Source organism: Glycine max, chromosome 13 (genome assembly GCF_000004515.6).
Source record: "Glycine max cultivar Williams 82 chromosome 13, Glycine_max_v4.0, whole genome shotgun sequence".
Classification (NCBI taxonomy): Eukaryota; Viridiplantae; Streptophyta; class Magnoliopsida; order Fabales; family Fabaceae; genus Glycine; species Glycine max.
The window spans coordinates 36955264-36975304 of NC_038249.2; the positions used below are offsets into that span (position 1 = coordinate 36955264).

The 20041-nt window shown below is 29.0% G+C and overlaps 1 protein-coding gene and 2 long non-coding RNA genes across 3 annotated transcripts; all 3 read right to left on the reverse strand.

Annotated features, from left to right (window-relative positions):
• Window positions 1-2254: 2254 nt before the first annotated feature.
• LOC121173338 (uncharacterized) lies at window positions 2255-3271 on the reverse strand. Its single transcript, XR_005887977.1, has 2 exons — window positions 3129-3271; window positions 2255-2555 (listed from the first exon to the last, which is right to left on the reverse strand). It is a non-coding gene; the product is annotated as an uncharacterized lncRNA (long non-coding RNA).
• A 122-nt stretch (window positions 3272-3393) lies between these two features.
• Window positions 3394-4637, reverse strand: LOC100813652 (ethylene-responsive transcription factor 4). Its single transcript, XM_003543181.5, has one exon. The coding sequence runs from the start codon at window positions 4299-4301 to the stop codon at window positions 3720-3722; it is 582 nt and encodes a 193-aa protein (XP_003543229.1). The 5' UTR covers window positions 4302-4637; the 3' UTR covers window positions 3394-3719.
• A 9280-nt stretch (window positions 4638-13917) lies between these two features.
• On the reverse strand, window positions 13918-15395 carry LOC102667277 (uncharacterized). Its single transcript, XR_417708.4, has 2 exons — window positions 15065-15395; window positions 13918-14176 (listed from the first exon to the last, which is right to left on the reverse strand). It is a non-coding gene; the product is annotated as an uncharacterized lncRNA (long non-coding RNA).
• Between the last annotated feature and the right edge of the window lie 4646 nt (window positions 15396-20041).

Sequence of the window (20041 nt, forward strand, 5' to 3'; positions counted from 1 at the left end):
AAACTGAACTTTAACTTTTAGAACTTATATTAAATTTTAATGTTGACTTTCATTGTACAAGTTTCTGCAACTAAAATTTTAATTTTAATAAAAAGAACACTTAAAATATTGTACCTATATTTTGTGACAATTAATTAAATAGATAACTGATATCCGTTCATTCATACTTGATTAGTTGAATAGCATATGCTCTTTTTTAAAATTCTGACAATTTCATTAAATCGACTTTTATCGACAACCAAGTAGTTAAGATACCCAATAACATATGAACAACAATGCTTCAATCGCTTTTATATATGTGTGTGTATTTCCCAAGAATATTGCGAAGAGATTATGAGACTCCATTTGAAAAGGTTAGCCTCAAAAAATAATTTCAATATTTATTTTTTCTTTTATGTCATTCAATTCCATGCTCACATTCTTTTCAATAATTTAAATTCATTTATATGTCATTCAATATATTCTCATGTATGATTCCCTCTTTAAAAAAAAAACTGATAAGTTTTGTTGAGTTTTGTAATGATTGTTTTAAAATACATATTTAATATTTTTTATATTCTGTATATCATTTTTGTCGGTGATTGTCATGAAATAAGAATAAAATCCACCTCCTTTACTGTCTATTTAGTTTAAGAGAAATATTGTTCAGTATAAAAACACTTTTCGTCATTTTTACCCGAATGATGATTTTATTCAAATTATATTTTTTATTTTTAAATCAATATTTGACAATAGTGAAAACAAAGGATAAACATTCCCCATTAAGCTTTCTTCTCATTTTATGTGTAAAATGTAAATAATTCGTACCAAATATCAACGTTCTTAGTTTATAGGAAAGGAACTGAAGAAATAGAGATAAAAATTAAATTGAAAAATAAAAAACAGGAGAGCCATATTTAAATTGTTGTTTTTAAAATAAAATTTTCTCTCTGTCTTTTATTTCTATTTCAATCTAATAAGAAAAACATCATTATTAATATTTTGCCTTACGTTTTTTCTTGTCTCTCACTGTTACACATCACGAATGAGAATTACAATAATTTTATTCTATTAAAGAGTATGTATTAAAAAAGTATGTGAAAATTTATCAATGAATTGAATTGTCTATTATTCCTGTTACAACATCAACGCGTGATGCATTAGGAATTAGTAAATGCATAAACGTTTAGCTTCTTCATTCAATAGGGCTTTTTGAAGTATAGAGCACTAAATTGTAATTTTATTTTCTTTAATTTCTGATGTAGGATTTCGGTTTTTCTATTTTAATTTTTTTATTTTAATCTAATGTTTAATAAACGTTTTTAATATTTTTTTAATTAATTAAAATGTTTTTTATGGTAGCTTAATGGAGTATGTTAAATCTAGAGCTCAATTCATCAAAATGAAAGATAAAATACATACCAATTTGAGGTTTGGACTTTGGACAAAAAAATCAGGGTTTATATTTTCAAAATAGAGCTCGAACAAAAATTGTAAAGAAAAATCTTAGTTGAATCTTATTTTAATCATTTAAAGAAAAAATAAAATATAGACTTCTTAACCAACGAGTTTAACTAGTTGTTTAGTTGAGCAATTAGGTGAATTATCATTTTATATCTCCTTATATTTGTTTGTGTTTGATTTGTATGACTAAAATTATATACTTTCATTGTTTTTAATAATATTATCTAAAAAAATATTGTTTTATTATTTGAGATTCTATTTTTAATGTGTCATTTTTTTATTATTAATATCAGATTTTAATGAAAGTTACTAATTTAGAAGAAAAAAATTTCTTAAATGCAAATAGTAAAATTAACGATATAAACCGATTTGTTTAATTAACATAAAAATTGATTAATTTTAATTAAATTTAAGTTTGGAGTAGTATACTCTCTCTATTCAATTTTATAAGATAGTTTAAGATTTTGATACAAGTATTAACAAATACAATTAATATTTTAAATTTCATAAAAAATATTATGATTTTTTAATATGTCTTTTATTTTTTTAATTAATTAGATTTATTATTATTATTATACAATGACAACTACTCCTGTTAAGGACACTCCATAACAAAATATAGTTAATGTTTTATTTGTTTTCTAAAATCACAACTAATGTAAAATATATTTTTAATGTCTTATAAAGAACAATGGGGGAGTATTTCTATAAATAAATAAAAAAAAAACGGGGGAGTATTATTTAAAAGAATGCACCTGGACAAATTTTAGGCAGCCAGCAAAATCATATTTGCAAATAAAAAATTGATTGATTGTTACTCCGTTGGCAAGATGTTATTCTTTCATTATTGAACCAATGGGGATTGATTTTTATAATTTAAAAAAGTTGTTAAAAAAATGAGGCATCACAGAGTTGGAAAAGGCGAAGAAGAAAGAAAGAGTGGGAAAAGGTGGAGACACAAGAAAGATGGGGGCGCAGAAACATCACGTGAAGACAACATGAACTCCGACAGCCACATAGTCAACACAGAATGCCCCACGTGGGCCCCACTCCCCCGCTTCTGATTCGCTCTCCCTTTCTACGCAGCGTTTTCGCCGTCGGTGCCGCCTGCGCTGCAATAAAATATTAGTTAATTAAATCCCAAACTTGATTACAATAAATAAATAAATATTACCCTCCACGAAGCACAAGAATAGTGAACCAAAATAACAAACGAATGAATGCGTCCCTTCCACTCGCACTCATAGCCATTGAGATCCGCGCCGCAACGCGAATCACGAGGACACCCTCTCATCTTATCTAGTACCCACGCTACTCATCATCAACCTGAAAAACCCCTTTTCTCTCTCTCTCTCAAATAATGCTTTAATAAATCGAATCAGATTCACTGGTTACACAGAGTAAAAATTTAGAATCGACCCTATCTTTAAAACATTGTCTAGTTTATTCGTAATTCAATTGCAACGTAAAACCACTTAAACCTGACTTAACTCTCACTAGTTCAGTTTTGCTTTCAGTTATAAAAAAATTGCAACCAAGTGGGGCCCACGGTGACACCACGAAACAATACAAAGTTGTTTCCTTTTGTCATTTTAATTTTTTAGGTGAAAGTATTTTAATTTCAGTATAGGGTTAATAGCAACGCTTGCCTAGCCAAATGTCTAGCATAGGGATAAAGAACAAACCAATCAAGTAATATGTGGAGAGAGGAAGAGGCCCCACCACAAAAACCTAATCAAACGCGCAACAATGCCGGCGACATGTCTGTCAGATCTCAACTAACCAAATCCAACAGCGGTTAGATTAATCGGAAAACGCACAAATATGGCAAAACTCTAAATGGATAACGTTAGAGATACCGATGTTTCTTGCGCGCAAAACCTAACACAAACAAATAGAAGCTAAAAAGATAGAGAGAAAATGAGAAACCTAAAGATTAATAATAACACATGATGGAAATTGGAATATTTATATATTTTGAGAAATTGCAGAAACAACCATGAGATACTCTGAATAAGAGTCCTCAGTTGCAAAAAAAAAAAGCAACCAAGCAAAAGCACGTTTGCTTTCGGTTATAACGTGTATTTACATAACGTGCCGGTTATATATCTTCATCATCACAAAATGGTCAACAAATCCGAGCATCATGTCATCCACTACTCACTTTGCTGCTCCCTCGAGGGCACTTTCGTCAAAAAAATGCGTAGTAGTACCTCCCAGATGCTTAAAAAACCAAAAAAACAATAATTGCGAAAAAACAGAACTCCCTGCATGAATCAGGCAACCTCCGGGAGAGGAGGCACGTTCAGGTCAAGATCCAGGAGTATGCGGCGGTTATAATCAGAGTCGGAGTCGCCGCGGCGGAAATCGGCGGCGGGGCGTTCGAAGCCGCAGGTCTCGCGGCGCGAGACGGCGACCATGGTGTCCGCACGCGCGAATGCGTCGAAGAATAGAACAGGACGCGCCACCGGGAAGACAGCGGAGGAGAGAGGGGTGAGGGTAAGGTCTAGCGGTGGCGGTGGCGGGGGAGAGGATGAGTCGAGGGTGCTGGTCTGGCTGGGACTACGAGCGTTTATGTTGTTATTGTTAAGGATGAGTTCCGAGGGTGTCGGGAAATTGGTCTTGGCCTTGGCGCCACGAAACTCACGCGCGGCGGTGTCGTAGGCGCGCGCGGCTTCCTCGGCGGTGTCGAAAGTGCCGAGCCAGACGCGGGTTTTCTTGCCGGGATCGCGGATCTCGGCGGCGTAGCGGCCCCAGGGGCGTTTCCTGACGCCTCTGTAGCGGATCTCTTTGTGGGCCGGTGATAGGCTTGGGCCGGGCCCAATGAGCGCGGTGGCTCGGCTGTCTCTTGGAGCCATTAGCGTTATTTTTCCTTTGGATTCAAATCTTTCTCAACGGGGAGCAGAAAAGTTATGAGAGGAGTAAGAAGCGTGTGGGATTGAGACAATGTCTGAGGGGGAACAAGCGTGTTGGACTGGTTTTATAGCCCTCTATGGAGAGAGAGAGAAACCACACCGTGGGCGTGCGTCTTTAATGTTACGCTCCTCACGCGCGTGTTTCCCACTCAATGTGGCTTCCCTTACACGAACCTTGCGTCTTTATTGTTTTCTTTTGCATTACTTGCCAAGATTGTTTTTTTCTTCTTCTTTACTTACCTTGATTTTCTTCTGTAGTAGTATAAAATGAGGAAATTTTGACTTTAGCTTTTATTTATTACTTATTTTTCTCTATAAAATTCAAATTACTATTATTATATATAAAATAAGTGGATTTTTTTATTCTAATAATTTTTAAAAATTTCTCTTCCTTCATAATATTTTTTTTATATACAGTATTTATTTTAAGAATTGACAACAAAAAATTGATGAAAGTATCGTATACTAACAGTCTAACATGATATTCAAACACTAGATGGATATTAAGAGAAATATTTTCTTGACTTTTTATTAAACAGTTAACAAATACTGTATAGGACAAAAGATACTAAAACAATGATTTTATAAATTTGAAGAATGAAAATCCAAGAAACATTGATCTGTTAAAATACTTTAAATAAAGAACAGATTTTCATTAATTATTACTACACACCAAAATCCTAAATAAGTAAAAATAATCGACACGTACTTATCTGAAATTTTTGCTGAATGAAATGAATTAACAGAAATTTCCATTTTTTATGAATTTTCAATAACAAATTCATAAGGAGAAAAAGTGGCAGAGATAAGAGGTCCTCCATTAAAATATGACAGCGAGAGCTAAACCGAGACAGGGAAAAAACATAAAAAATGAAAAGCGGTTACATGTGTAGCAAAAAAGTGGTCCACACACTCTAGTACTATCAGAAGAAGCGCGTGTTCGAACGCTCCCCACACGTGGGTGGTGGTGGAACAAAAAAAAAAAAAAGAACCACCTTGGGAAAACATTTTTGGCGCGGTCAACGAGGTTGGTTGACTGCACTGTGTTACGTGGTGCACCCACTCTTCTATAAAGCGCCGCGCCGCCCCAGCCGCGATTAGAGAGCGAGCGTGGTGGCGGGGCCCACCATAAACATTAAAATTGCGAGGGGGCCACGTTGCTGTCTCCGCGCCTTGACACGTGGACCTGACAAAACAACTACCGAAGAGGCGGCGTTTTGTTTTCCCCCCACTAACGACGTTTCCCTGTCCCTGTCTCGCTTTAACGGAACGGTCAAGTTAAGTAACGGCGTTACTCAGTGGTTGAGGTTGAGAGTGTGACGATTGTTACGGAGACATTTGTCGGCATGCTCGACGCGTGAACAATGAACGTGTTTGAATCCGTCAGATCTGATCGGACGGCTGAGAAAAAAATGCCTGAAATGGTGACACGTGGTGCCTTGGATCCCTGGCGGGAGACACGGCACCATCCAAAAAGATCATCATGTACTGCCGTCCTTCTTTTTCCTTCCACCACAGATACTATTAATTATTATATAATATAATATTACTATTATTATACTATTTTTTTCCCCTTCCTTTCGTTTTTTTCATGAGTAGAAAGTATAAATATATATGGTTATTTCAAGCGAAGAAAAGCTAGAAATTTTGTTAAAAACCAATTTTAAGATAATATTATTATTATATTATTTTATTGTTTACTTATAAAATCAATATGATGAAGTATGTGTTGTTACTTGTTAGTATAACTTATCACTTATTTATTATTTTTCACACGGGTTTCGAATTTCAGTTGAAATGTGATGGTTTTTAAACAAGTAAGTTCAATTTTAAAAACACTTTATTTTAGTATATTCATTTGATTTTCAAATAACACAATAATATAAATGAAATATATAATTATTTCTAAATTTCATTTTAATATATTATCAGTAAGTCTTTGTTATTTTGTATCATTATAAAATCATATCATTTAATAAATTTAAATTATATATAATATTAAATATTTTAAATAAAATAACATAATATTATTTGATATCAAAATATTAAATTTTGTTATACTAACAATTAATTAAATTTAAATTGATTATGTATGTATGTATATAACTCATTATTATATCTATAAATTTATTCTACAATGTCCTATAATGTTTTCATTAATTAATAGTTTCATGGAAAGAGACCAGAAAACCATGAAAGTGCCATGACTTTGGGCAAGAGTAACATCTAGTGGACCTGACATGGTCAAAAGAATGCGAATACTCGTAGGTTGAAAACTATAAATTATAGACTATAGAGGATTTTTTTTTTTTAAAATTGATAGTTATGTAAAAGTAAAATTATAGTTTAATGTTAATAGTTTGTAAAATTTCGAAATTTAATAGCTTAACGTGAGTATAGTTTATTGACGATGATTGATCTATTTGATTAAGTTTTTTTTAGATACGGGTGCGTTGTTTAAATTTATTTTTTAAAAAAAATATTTATTTTAATAAAACACATAGTTTTTTATTTTCTTGGTATGTTAGGGGTAAATTTTTAAAAAAATTATTTTCTATTTATTTTAAGAAACAAATTATATTTGCTTATTAAAAAACAATTTGTTAAGAAGTGTGTATTTTAAAGCTGTTGTTTTTAAATTTAAACAAACTAGCTCAAAATTTACTTCTTACAAAATAAAAAACTATTTATTTTTAAGTGAAAACAGTTTTAAATAAACATATATACTTATTTTATTAAAAAATATTTATTTTAAAAAATAAATTTAAGCAAACTAACCCATGATTTTACATATTAAGTTTGTGATTTCCATTTACCAGTATATAATTAAGTTATATATTTTATTGAAAAGGGAAAATATTTATATGAAATAGAGTATAAATTATACAGTGTAAATAAACAAATAAACATAGAGAACAATAAATAGTTATAGAAACTATAAATTAAATAATTAAAAATATAAATATTAAATTAAAAAATATTATAAATAACAAATTTTAATTGATAATTAAGAGAATAAATGCTATACTTTAAAAGTTACTTTGAAAAAACTTTGAGGTATACAAATGCTAAGAGTTGTAGAGAAAGTTGTCATTGGGACAAGGTAAAGGTTAACACAGTAGTGCAACAAAAAGAAAAAGTGTGTATGCATGTGGTTGGACCAACCACTTGTGCTCTTACTTCTTCCAAATATAAAATAAAAAGATAAAAATTATATTAATTTTTTTTGTTTATTTAATAATTATTATTATAATAAAATGAGTTTTTTGAAATTTTTGAAATTTTATTTTATTTAAATTTTTTAAAATAGCTATAAAACAAGAGTTTAGAAACATAGAGAGTAAGTCATAGACGTTGAGTGAAGCCGATAACCTAAACACATTTTTTCCCAAGGAATGCACATGGATTACCCTAAATAATTTATGTATCCCATGCAAGCCTCATAGCGTAAAATACAACAAAATTTTATCTGTCAAAGTGTGACAACAAACCTAACAAGTTTAAAAACTAAATCTAGGGGAAAAAAAAGTAACAAAAGAGAAGAAGTGAAAAAATGTTGTCTCTGACTCAATTTGAAAATAACACTGTAGGTAAAATTGGTGTAAATAACATGTTAACGTTAGGAAAATAATGGTAAAATATTAAAAATTAAAACTAATTAAAATGTGTTAATTAAATAAAAAGGGTCAAATAACTAAAAATGTTTATTTGTTTAGAAACAGAAAGCTCATAACTATGCTTTTAATAATATGATATCACTTGATCTAAATAAATGAGAAATAACACACTTTACTCTTAAAAGTTACATGTGACTATCTTGTGAGGCAATTTGAAGGAGTATAGTCGTAGATGAACCTAGGATTTGATTAAAAGATGACTGAGTTTTATTTATAATTATTTAAATATATAATTAACCTCCAACCAATTATTATTTAATAATTTTTTTAAAAAATATATTTATTATTTTATTAGTATTTAATGTCATAATTTTTTAAAAAATTTATTAAAATTTTATAAAATATTTAAATATCAAATTAAAAAATATTTGCAATTATTATTTTAATTAAAAAAATTAAAACATTTAAAATCAAAAGAATATATTATTCTTATTTTAGAATCTTAATGAACTCTTATCCCATTTTAATCCCTACGTTATCTTAGAATCTTAAAGAATTCTTATCCTATCTTTAATACCTATATTATTTTAGATTCTTAAAGGAACTCTTATCTCATTTTTAATTCCTATATTATTTTAGAATTTTGAAGAATTCTTATCCCATTTTAAATTCCTATATTGTTGTTCATAATTTTCACTTTGGTGGTATTATTTATGATTTTTTTTATTTTAATTTCACATTGTAATAATAAGATCTGAATGACATCAATAAAATAGATAGCTACTTAAGGGTTTTTTTTTCGTCCGTAATTATGTAGAATTTCATATTTTATTAATACAGTAAAGTATAATATTGTGATTAGTGGTATTGAGTTTGAACTAAATAAAAAGAGATAATTTTAGATATATCTCATATTTTTATTTGATCTTATTAAAAGACATCTCATCTAACACAAACAAATTAGGTCATGGTTGCGAGAGAAAAAGAAGATCTGTCACCACTAACAATCAATTGTTATTTCATCAATTAATATTTGTTATATGACAATAGAATATATAAAATTGGTAATTGAAAAAAAGTTCATCAACTTTTACTATTCATAAATTTGAAGTTTAAAGATAAAATATTAACCCTAAAAAAAAAGCTAAGCATACTCTAATAAGATCAAATGGTGTGCTTTTTTTTTCTTTCTTGAATTCACATATAATCCATGCATTCCAGACATTTTCCATAATTTTTACAAAATTCCGTCCTTCACAAACTTGTTGAATGGATAGACAATGCTGAAAAATTAAAATTGTCACAAACCAAAACTCGATAGACAATGTTGAAAAACATATGAATAGTAAGTTCAGAAAAAAGCTAAGTTTATTTGTCATCTAAGCCTAGAGCAAAGTAGTGTTGCATGGATCGAAATTTATATAAAAACTTTCAATTGAACTTATATCTAGAAGTGAAAATGGATAGCGATTTATATAGAAATTCTGATTTCTTCTAATTCTTCCTTAAATAGAGAGAGTTGCTATCGGTCTCAGTCTTCTGGGTCTATTTTGTGTAGTTATAATTAACTAGATTGCAATCTACGTAATCAAATATAAATAATTGAAATTGATATGTTGCTAAATTTAGCAGCAAGAGTTGTGAGTAACCCAAATCCAAATATTATTAATGGGAAGAGTCGTGATGAGAAACCCATATGTATTAATTTTAAAAGAATAATAATTATATTTATTTTGTTTCTAAATCCAATTTTAACGGTCGATGTGACAAAGAACCTCCGAATTTAAGACGATAATGATATTTAGATCGGCTTATTTCATTTATTTAGACAACGTTTCCGGCATCGGGAGAATGATCTTATCGGCGTAGCTACAACATAAGTTCTATATTTTGAAACAATTAGGAATTAGATTATTGTCATGGATTTATTGTAACTTGTTTTTTAGTTAGTCATACTAAATGCACGAAATCATTTTCTCATAAATTGTCATGATTTGTGCGTCCCCCGTTAACATACCTTCACACGATTTTACCATTTATTAATCAAATAATAATTGATAAACGGCTACATTTATCTACAACATATGTGTAACCACTTAATTAAGGCTAGCTAGAAGATAACTCGTTTAGCAGGAGATTAAACCTTTGATATATTTCTTGGAGAGAAAAAGAAAAGAAAAGAGAGAGAGAGATTAAGGAAGCATCTCCAACACTACCAAATATATGATGCCAATCACATGCTGATGATACTTTTAGTGAATGTCTACTTAGAGAATTACTCTACAAGTTTAAGTTACAAAGTTCTACTCCCAATTGCTTAAAATGAGATTATTTCGGATCCTTTACTCCTTATCCCAACGCATTAGCAAATCTTCCATATTTTAAATGCTAATTGTACAAAATAAAGTTGGTATTATTTGAATGAGTAAATTACTCCTTCTCTATTTCTAATTTTAAAAACCAATGTCACGTATGATAAGTATATATCTATGTTATGATAAGTAAAACAAATGAGTAAATCTCCTCTCTTAAATATGCTTTAACTTATTGTAATGTAAACTAACTTAGCCAGGGTATTTCTTTCTCTCAGTCGATTCCTTCTTTTTGAAGATCTCTTACTTGATTCTTGATATGGTTAATAATTAATTTGGAATATTTACTATCAATTATGCGACTCCAGAAGATGAGATAAAGATTTTAGAATTTAACTAGAATACAATGGTAATGTAAATATTTATTTTATGTTATTACCTAATTATAAATTGTCATGTATATAAAAATTATTAAATTTATAATAATTTAATTAAATCATATATATAGAATAATTTCTAATTGATTAATAATGTAAAAATTATTACACAAATGTATGACAATTAAATTCTTTTTAATATAGCTCTAGAGTCTAGTAAAGTAATATAGACGTTTAAAACTTTATTTCATCTTTTAAAGTTTTTTTTTAAAAATCAATAATAGTTAAGTTATTCATCATTAGTTGTCGGTAGCACTGAAAATTGGAAGAAAAGGAAAAGTATTCTTGAAAGTTGAAAGGTTCATTCATAATTATTTACCATGTTTGTTTATATTTAGTACCAAAATGTGACTGTTACATATTTATATCTCATGAAATTTTCATGAGTCTAATTTAAGTATCTTTTAAATTATTAAAGCATAACTTAGCTTATTTGAATTATAAATTTGTTAGTAGCTAAAGTTGTGTTTCATTTTTAAAAAGCTAATTTAAATGACTTATTACGCCCTGAACTATTTGTGAATTTTTAAATAGACGCCTTTCTTTTTAATTGAATTTCTAAACCAAAAAAAAGTAGGCCACTTGGGTACTTTTTAGAGGCTTAAACTATCCTAAAACAACAATTTGTGACAGTTTAGAAATCTTAGAAATTCAATTAATTTTTTTCCACGATCAAGGATCTAATTAAAAAAAATTAATTTAGAGACCTATTTAAAAATTCACAAATAGCCCAAGGACCTATTGACTAATTTATCCTTACGAAGTTTGATAGTTATGATCCCAAAAGTCATCTGAGTGAATTAGATATATTATGCATATTTGGTTACATGTCTTAAAAGTCAAAACATTTGATCCATTTAAAATTACTTTCCATAGCTTTATGCGTTATTCTCGAATTGGACATGAAAATTTTAGGGTATATGTTAGAAAAAAACTCAAGTCACATATAAAGTCAATTTAGAATATATAAGTGAGGGGCACAATTAGTTTTTTTTTTTTTACTTGCACAACACTTGTTCAACATCCCATTTCTTTTTCTCATCTCCATTTCTTCCAGTCTAGTCTTCTACTTCCTTGTTGGGCTCGAAGATCAATTCAGCTTGTTAATGTACTTTGTGCTGAATTCTTTCATGGCTTTGTTGGAGAATTGGAAAATGCTAGGTGGATAGCATTGGCTGGTTCTTACAAATGGTATTGAAGTGAAGCTACAAAGGTATGTTCTTAGCGTGATTGAAGCACCCACTGGTAATAAGGAAGATGATGACCTTGAATTTGAAAATATGTCGTGGAATGGATCAGATACAGATTCTTTCAGTTTGCCTACAAATTGTTTGATTAAATGTTTCTGGAGATTTTGAAGACTTTGACTTATTGTTTTTAGCCTTTTAGGCTTGATTTGATGATTTTGAGCTTCTATCCATAGTGGTTAAGTATTCTTTTAGCTTTTGTCATGAATGGTTAAACCTTGGTTGTTGTTGGTTCACAAAGTGTTTGTGAAAAGTTCTCATTGAAGACAAATTTTATGATTCTTTTATTTTGTTGATGTAAGCTTCTGTCCATGATGATTAATAATTGTTTAAGTTTTTGCCATGGATGGTTAAGCATTGAATTGTTGTTTTGCTTCTACTCTTGATGGTAAACTTTCGTTGCTTTTGCCAAGTGGTTAAACTCTGAGGTATAGTTTCTGCTTGGTGGTTAAACTTTGATAGTTTCATGGATTAATGGTTTGAACTTCTGCCAAATGGTCTTGTTGTTGATTTCGCTTGATGATTAAGTTTTGATGCTTGCTTTGGACTCTTGGAAGAAGATTGAGAAAGCTGAAGTGGGTCAAAGATTTCCAGAAGTTTCTGTTTTAGCCAATGTATTTTCAGCATGTTTGACTATATTCCAAGTTTTCAAACTTTTTTTTTTATTTCCTTTGATGTTGATATATTGTCTTTTCCAAGTTGAAAGGTTTTCAACACCTTCCAGCTTGCAGAGGATATTAGAGATATAAATTAGTTTAGTTGATTATTAGTTTAGTTAGTTACAAATTAGTTATAAGTTTAACTATATAAGACTCAATGTATTCATGTAAAAATTGATTTGCTCATTTTGAACATTATTCAAAATAAATTAAGTTTTTCTTTTCTCTCCTTTCTATCTCTCTACCTTAAATTTTATCAATATATGCGCATTAAAAACAGTGGTCCAAACACATGCCACTTATGCCTAGGTAATGTAGTTGCTGGGTCTATTTTAGCCTACATGTAGCGGTGAAGTACAATTCTCTTTCATTTCTAAAAGAACATGCATAGACACGAGTAAGAGTAATTTTAGTCTGATGTGAATCGATAATAAAAAGTTAATCCACTTAAACAATGAGATTTACATTGAGTTGATTCCATTTTGAAAATGAAATCATTTTAGATTAGTCCACTTATTTCCCACAAAACTTTGTAAAAGAAAAGAGTAAGAGAGTAGCATCATAGCACTAAATTACCCATTTAATGCGATTATATTTATACCCGAAACAATATCTATAGAGAACAATTAATATTTCTGGGCAAAACAGTTATGCAATATCATAATCTTAATATTGCAAACACAAATATGCCAATATCATAATCAAGATTACTTATAACCACAAATTTTTAATATCACCACTAATAAAGGGAGGGACATGGTAGAGGTGACCAGAGTTGTTTAATTTGGATTGCTTTTGAAACAAAAAACTTAATTGATATTACATGTCTCCATCCATATTTGGACCATACAGGCTTTATATACCATCATGATTCATGATCGCTTTGAAAAAGTGAATGGTGTCAGAGAGCTCAGGATGGAGAAACTTGTAAATTCCATGAGCATTGAGTTGAAGGGAGAGAGCACCAAAACTAGGAAAAATCTAAGAGGAGTGAGGTCTTACAATGTTGGTCCAATTGGAAAACAGATTGACAATGTTTCCTTCAACTATGTAGTTCAGCTTAGCAGCTTGAGTTTCGTTGGAAGTTGGAACCACATATAATTGGTTTAATTTTAGAATTTTTAAATTTGGATAGTTATAATATATAAAGCACACACTCTAACACAAACACTCGAAAGTTGAAACAATATAGACACTCCAACACAAAGACACTGCATACACACACAATGATAGCAACTAAGAGGCAGAAAGAAGCTCAAATGAATTGAAGTGAATAACATAACGAGATTAAATTGACTATCAATATTTATATATTCTTGTTTAGAAATAAAATCAATGAATCAGCGATGATATTACAACTGGAGCAGCTGATAGTCTAAACCTGATTCATCAAAGAATACTTAATTTATTTGGATTCTCTGAACACAACATGGCGCTTTACCTTTGGATCATATTTCTTCAGCTCAAGCTTGTCCATCTTCCTGCTTTTCCTCATGGCATAAAAGAATCCAGTCCCAGCCGTTGAGACAACCCTGATGATCTTATTCTATGGCAACAACAATAATCTAACTTTATTATCCAGATCAACACAAACAATTAGTGAAGAAACAAAATGTGAAAATAAAATAAAATTGAAGAAAAACCATGGGTGTTTGATTTTTTATGATGGGAAATATCAGAATTGATTGTCTTCTGTCAAACTTGATTTTAGTTAGTTAAGATATAAGTGTTTAGAAACCCGTTGGAAAGGAAGAAATCACATTTGAGATGTGGAAGCTCTCTGCATGTTTGGATTCTCATTTTGTTAAGATTTTACACTTCTGCATCCTTTTTGTCAGTCTGATGCAATTTTTCTGATATACGCACTTTATCAAGTATCGAGACACACTGTATAACTATTAGCTTCTTAAAATTACATTCGAGATGTGGAAAATCTCATCCAAGATGTGGAACCAAACATGCTAATAGATAGATATTTAGCTATTATGAGTAAACTTGATTTTTCCTCTAAATCTCAGTTTGACTAAAAGTGATATAAAGTAACTTTTGCTATACCGAGGGGATTTGGGATTAACTCAGTTCAGCAATGTGTTCAGTTCTTACAGATAAAAAAAAAAGTAACTTTTGCTATAAGTTGAAAACTTCACCCTAAGTGTTCCAGATAAAAACATTCAAGCACATCACTTCATTTCAAAATCTATTTTAATCAAAATCAATCTTACAAATACTCATCCAAACACACACATAGGGCATGACAAATTCACTACTAAGAAGTTCTTTCTGGTATGGTATTGAAGAAAGGGAAAAACAATGGGTAAATAAATAAAAATGCAGCAATAGGTAGCAATAACATGTATGAATGGCAATTGATCCAATCACACACATAAAAATTGAACTCTGTAGAAATGGGGGTGCTAGGCAATCTAGTAGCTACCTTTTCCTTACTGCTGCTTCTTGAAGCCTTTCTTTGGGCCATACACAAACAACAGGAGCACGTGTCGTTGACAAGCAACCTATATACATAATCAATCATCCCCACCATTTCAGTTTGATGCTAAGCTAATGATCAAAAGGGTTTATGGATGTTTACATTTACATTAGTTCTGGAGAAAACACCATTGGGTGAGAAAGAGGAGAAGGAACTGAAATTTGAGGGAAGAAGAGTGGAAGAAAAAGGAGTGTGATTGAAGTTGAAGAGTGAATTTCTTTTACCACCAGAAACACTCAGGCAAGCACCACTATAGGCTTCTTTTGTAAACTATTTACTAAAAGGAGACTGTTTTCAAATTATTTATTAGGGGGTCTGTTTTTATTTGCATTGAACCAAAGGCAGGAGCGTAATTCAATGAGAAGATGACATGTGACATTGAACTGTTGCGCCAACAGCTTTGTGCACAATGGGTTGCTATACTTGCACTGGTGCAACCACTTTTGACAGTGTGTATACTTAACCAGCTTTGCACAATGGGTCGCTACACTTGGAGTGTCGGTGCTTCTGCATTGAATGTGACAAATTCGCTATTATCTCATGGGAATAATATAACTGTCAATGAATAAAAAATTCAAAGATTTGCAACAAATTTAGATGAAGATTCTGACGATGATGATTATATGATATCCAATTCATATGTTGAGGACTCGTTGGATGAGGAGGAAGATATTGATGATTAAATATACCTTCTTCATATGAATTAGATATCATATAAACATCATCGTCAGAATCTTCATCTAAATTTGTTGCAAATTTTTGAACTTTTGATTCATTGATAGTTATATTATTTTTACATGATAATAACGAATTTGTCACATTTAACACAGAAACACTAACTGCAAGTGTAGCAACCCATTACGCAAAGCTGGTTAAGTACACACGCGGTCAAAAGTCTGATCAAAAGTGGTTGCATCATTGCAAGTGTAACAACCCATTGCGCAAAATTGTTGGCACAACATCTCAATGCCACATGTCATCTCCCCGTTGAATTGTGCCCCTACCTTTGACACAATGCAAATAGAAACAGACCCGATAAATAGTTTGCAAAAGAAACCTACAGTGATAAAACAGCCGAGACACTCAACCCTGGAAAAACAATCCTGTTGCTGTCGCCATTTCTCTCCGAAAGGTAAAGGTAAACACGGGGCAAGGATCAAAATTTTCACTCCTCAGTGCTAACACAGTCTTTATTATTAACATATAACAGATTTGCTTAGATTCCAAAGTGAGATTTTTTTTTACTGGAATATACTCATCCCATTTCATTTAAAATCAAATTAAAAATGATAACGCTAGATATGAGTTTTTTTCTTTTAATTTTCATTTTCAAAAAGAAAATAGAAAATAAAAATAACTTAAAATTTAAAAAATATTTTACAAAACAAGCTCAAAACTAAAAACAAAAATCAATGTTTTTATTTTTTTCTGAAAAATAAAAATACTGTAGCACCTGAAAGTATTTTCTTATTGATACGTATTTTAAAAATTTTAAAATAAAAATAGAAAATAAATTTGTATGAATTAAGTTTTACACAATACAGGAAGCATGTCCTAGGCTTATTTTTTCTTGTTATTAATAAAGACATGTTAGGAAAATACTCCTCTTTTCTAAAATAAATACGGTATTTAAAATAAGATAGTTTCAAAACAAGTGTTGTGTTAATTTTTAATGTAATGTTAAAAATAAGATTAATTTTATTTATTTATTAATTATTCTTGATGTATAAAATAATGGAATAAATGAATATGATGTGCTTGATCAAAAGAATCAACATTAGTTGGAGTGAATTTAGGCTATGCTATTTTCAATTATATAAAAGAAATTATTAAAATAAAATATCAAATTTTGTTGATCTTAGGTTAGAAATTACATGTCTTTCAATTGATTGATTTACATATTAATATCGCTTACACACTGTCATTGGCTAAGAAAATTTTATATAGGGTGAAAATTGAATATGAATTTCTTTCAGCTCTTATAAATGAAATATCTTCTTAAATATAACTTTTTATAAACAAAAAAGTTTATTTAAAATTGATGAATTTCGTAGTATAACATAATAAGAAAAATACTAACTTTACAAAATTACTAGTCTTATTAAAAAGGTGCTGATTTTTTTTTTAAAGTAAAGAGGCCCAGTCCAGAAACTTTTGAAACATAAATATGGGCTATACATACGGAATACTTTGTTTGATTCCATTACAACGAGGAATCTTGTGAGTGACGAAATACTTGGTTGGAGGCCTATTCAAAATTTAAAGGCACTTACTACTTACAGCCCCCAGTTTTACTAAGTATACCCAAACCCAAGTAAGAGGTAGAAAGGGGGTATACAAGTGTACTTAGCAAAAATAGGAGGTCCAAATGAGAAATACCAAATTTAAATGGATACCCAATCAATATTTGTTTTTTTTTTGTTAAAATATGTTTTTGGTTTTCGTGAAAATGTTCAAAATTTATCTCTACAAAATTTTTAGTATATTTTTTGTCCTCACAAATGTGAAATATATAATTTTTTAGCACAAATGTAGGTTAGGATAAATCCAAACCTTTATTAATTATTTTTTATATTGGTTATATATATATAATGCTTTTTTATTATGTTTAATGGGTTATGCATATAACAAATGTAAAATGTTGTATTTTTTACATTGGTCATGTGTATAACCGATATAAAAAAACCAATACAAATTTATAAAAAAAACCAATATAAATTTTAAAATAATTATTCTAAAAGTTAAAATTTTCATATATAATAATTATGAATAGATGATAATATATATTTTTTATACTATATTGGTAATGAAAGATGAAAAAATGAAAGTCTATTTAAAATATATTTTTCCTAATTTTCTACAATTCTTTAGTAATCTTTTAAATTTTATTATTATACTAAATTTGTATATTTATGCCTTACTGCGTCTTTCTTTTTTTTTTTTTATCGGGAAAGGGGTATAACCCTTATCACTGTTCCAAATTCTAAAAATTATTTCCTTGTTAAGTTTTAAATATATATCCTTAATAATACAGTTTCAAGATTAATTTACATAAAATAATATTTAATTTGTGTATTATATAAGATATATGTTTCTTTTTTATATAATTAAAATACATAGCAATTAAATATATAGATTTTATTTGCCCTTAAGATGATGTCGAGAACCACTCGTTCAGCATCTTGATTGCTTGGCATTTGAGGTGTATTCGGACCTTGTACACATAATATTTATTCAGGCAATTTTTGGTAAAAGGATGAAAGTAAAATTAGACTATTTGACTATCAGGTTGAGAATACCCCTTTCCACTAGTTAATTAATCATGTTATGTTTAAGTTAGAAGAGAGAAATAAAGTAGATAAAAATTATTTTAAAATAAAAAATAAAATAAAAATCAAATAATATGTTTTATTGTTTGATTTAAGAAAAATATTTGAGAAATAAAATAAAAATAATATTATAAAAGTACCATTATACCTTTTAAGTGTTTATATCCAATCATGTGAATGAGAGAGAAATGTATGGGCAGTCATGACTTTTTATTTATTTATTTAGTTGCAATCATATAAAATGGTCCCAACCTAATACAAAGTTAATTATGCTGTCAATCATATAACAAATAATGAGAGCTCATTTTCGTCCGTACAAAAATTATTATCGCCATTTCAACCAATATTAGCCTTAAACGCATCTCCTATCATATTAGTACGAGTACATGATTAATCCAGTTATAAGGTTAAATTATTTATTTTGGTTCTTATAATTTTATAATTTTATGATTTATATATTTTAGTTTTTACAATTTGAAAATAATTTTTTAATTCTTATAATTTAGATTTAAAAATTCTATTTTAGTTTTATAGATTAAAATAATTTTTTTAATTCTTATAATTTGTATTTTAATTCTCTTTTAGTTTCTATTGTTTGAAAGTGATTTCTTTAATTTTATAAATATATATATATATAATTAACTACATTATAAATTATCAACTATTTTTTATTACAAATTATCTTACGATAAATTAGTTATGAATTATTTGCTAATATTTTTATAATTAATTGTAATTGATAATATTACTTATATTTTGATGATAAAAATTAAAAAAATTATTCAAATTACAGGAATTAAAAAAAATTATTCAAATTACAGGAATTAAAAAAATTAAAATGTAAATTATAAAAAATTAAAAAATTATTTTAAAATTATAAGGACTGTACAAATAAAAAAAATATAGAAACAAATCAGTGATTAAACCAGATGATAAAAAGGCCTACATAGGTTATAAATTATAATGAATTCATCCAATAAAGTTCAAATTCAATTTATCGGATGGATTTGGATCGTTGGCCAACCTAGCCAATTTTGACACCTTTAGACCTATAAGAATTTTGCAACACAATTTTACAGCTACTTAAAAAAATAGATTTTATTAAAAAAAGATGAAAAGATGAAAAATTTTATCTGCAAAATATTTAATAAAAAGTAGGGTTTTAAAAGTCAGGAGACAAGATGAAAAATGTCATCAACTGTTGTCAGTATTATGTTGAAACTTTATAGAATAGTATCAATTAATTTTTTCTCTGTTATTATGCTGATTGGTGAAACTTTATTTTTAAAGTACAATTTACTTTGTACAGTACTTGTTGAAGCAAGATTGTATATGACAATACCGTTCAATTCCCGTGATAATCATTAAACATAATATATATATATATATATATATATATATATATATATATATATATTATTACTTGAGATTTATATTTTCTAAAGTACAATTTTATTTTGCACAGTACATGTTGGAAGGGACTGTACTTTACTACTTTTAGGGTTTAAAATAATTATTACTTGACATGTTGTAGGGTTTAAAATATGTTTTTTTTTAATCTTAAGTAGTTTTCTAAAACCTCAGTTTAATCTTT